Source organism: Limulus polyphemus, unplaced genomic scaffold (genome assembly GCF_000517525.1).
Source record: "Limulus polyphemus unplaced genomic scaffold, Limulus_polyphemus-2.1.2 Scaffold449, whole genome shotgun sequence".
Taxonomy (NCBI): domain Eukaryota; kingdom Metazoa; phylum Arthropoda; class Merostomata; order Xiphosura; family Limulidae; genus Limulus; species Limulus polyphemus.
This window is the reverse complement of record NW_013666059.1, coordinates 2,931-4,828: the sequence shown is the minus strand read 5'-3', so window position 1 is coordinate 4,828 and position 1,898 is coordinate 2,931. Positions and strand designations below refer to the sequence as shown.

The window sequence follows — 1,898 nt, the reverse complement described above, 5'->3', positions numbered from 1 at the left end:
TGCCGCGGCTAAAAAAGTGCTGTGCTGAAATAAGAATGTTCATGAACACAAATATATTTTATCAAATTACACAAAGATTCGGGCGAATGCTTTTATTTTCTGTGTTGTCAGTCTCTATTCACTCCAAGTTTTACACCATTTAGGGCATAGACATCTAAAATGCCAACTCGTGGTTGGAATGTGTCATTTAATATAAAAGAAACAAATTTGAATCCATATTATTGGACATTGCGTCAATTAACGTCTTTCTGATATGTTATTGAAGGTTTTCTTTCTTATATGTAAAGAGCTAATAATTAACAGTTGACGTTGGAATTCTCTTATATATATTGGAAATAGCGCAGGACATTAACATTAATAGTTGTCACAATAATTTATATTTCAAAAACTTACCTCGTTATTAAAACTTACCTTCAGTATAGACGACATTTTGGTATTGAAGTTTACAGATTACCATGGCAACTTCTCTAGGAGACGTTTGAGTAGAAATATTCGTAGGTCTGACGAAACCTGGACTCACTAAGTGTGGTCCATCCGTCTTGTTCTGATCCTTCAAAGCCTGGGGAAGCAACGCTGAATTCATGTGGTGATTTTTCGGTAAATTCTCCATTTTAAAGAAAAAAACTATAAAATTGTTAGATAGCTTAGATTATCATTTCGTTTAACTTGGAAAACTTAAGTCCCGCAGTTCATGAGCGACTTTCTAATTAAAGAGCTGCCAACAGCTGTTGCTGCTGCGATTATCCCAGCTACATTAACTTTCAACAACTTCATTCACATGTTACAATCTGGGCATCGTTCAGCATTCTCAAGAAATAGACACTTTCCGTACGCACTTCTGACGTCATAACTAACACAGCCAATCGATTTGGAGCTTCCAAGATTCTCGAGCTTCCCTGCGGCATTCTTCAAATACAGAAAGTTCATTGAATAAATGGGAAGAAGGAGGTAATAAAACTGCCTTAATTTAAAGGAACTAGATGAAATTATCATTAATTTTTTTTCTACAGAGCACCATTCAAATACTCCGATTTAAGGTTGAAAGATAAAAATAATTATTAAGTAAAAAAAAATAAATATCAATTTCCTAAAAGCACTACAGCAGGCCCGACGTGGACAGGTGGTTAGGGCACTCGTCTCGCAATCTTAGGGTCGTGGGTTCGAATCTCCGTCACACCGAACATGCTCGCCCTTTCAGCAGTGGGGGCGTTATAATGTGACGTTCAATCCCACTATACGTTGGTAAAAGAGTAGCCCAAGGTTGGCGGTGATAACTAGCTGCTTTCCCTCTAGTCTTTCACTGCTAAACAGTGGTTTTCTTAGAGACAATATTCGATGACAGGAACTACACTCATGTGTTGACTATATCTGACTTCTGTGGTCAAATAAACATTGAGACAAAAACCCTCTACTTCTAAAATCCTTCATTATTATAAATTATACTAAAAATAGAAGCGTTTGTTCTAGTTGTTTCATGATGGTTTCAAGTGAACGTAAATTTCTCTCATTCTCTATCCCGAAAAGGATGTTTTGAAGTATTAGTTAGTCGGTGGGCTAAAATCAAACTCCCAGTGCAATATTCCCTACTTTGACTCAGACTAACATAATTACAGTGATTTGCCAAAGTAGAGATAAACATTTTTAAATGACAAGTAACTACTTTTTGTAAAACTTTATTTATTACTGTAGCTAGCTAGATTATGTATATATCGATCCCTACTTGTGTTAATAAAATATTTTATTATACCTGTTTGTTTTTATTAGCTATATTTTTGTGCGCCAGCAATGCTAAACGTGGGGCGCGCTGTACCCAATTCGATTTTATTACTCATGAGGATATCTACCAGCCTACCCTCATGTCTAATTATATGCCAAAAGTAGCGAATTATTCATTATAT

The 1,898-nt window shown here is 35.7% G+C and overlaps 1 protein-coding gene across 1 annotated transcript in view; it reads right to left on the bottom strand.

Moving 5' to 3' along the window:
- Window positions 1–610, bottom strand: part of LOC106458344 (calcitonin gene-related peptide type 1 receptor-like) — a 71,083-nt gene extending 70,473 nt beyond the window's left edge. Inside the window, exon 1 of the mRNA XM_013917851.1 lies at window positions 412–610. Within this exon, the coding sequence (XP_013773305.1) occupies window positions 412–610 (199 nt within the window). The remainder of the gene's footprint in view (window positions 1–411) is intronic.
- Between the last annotated feature and the right edge of the window lie 1,288 nt (window positions 611–1,898).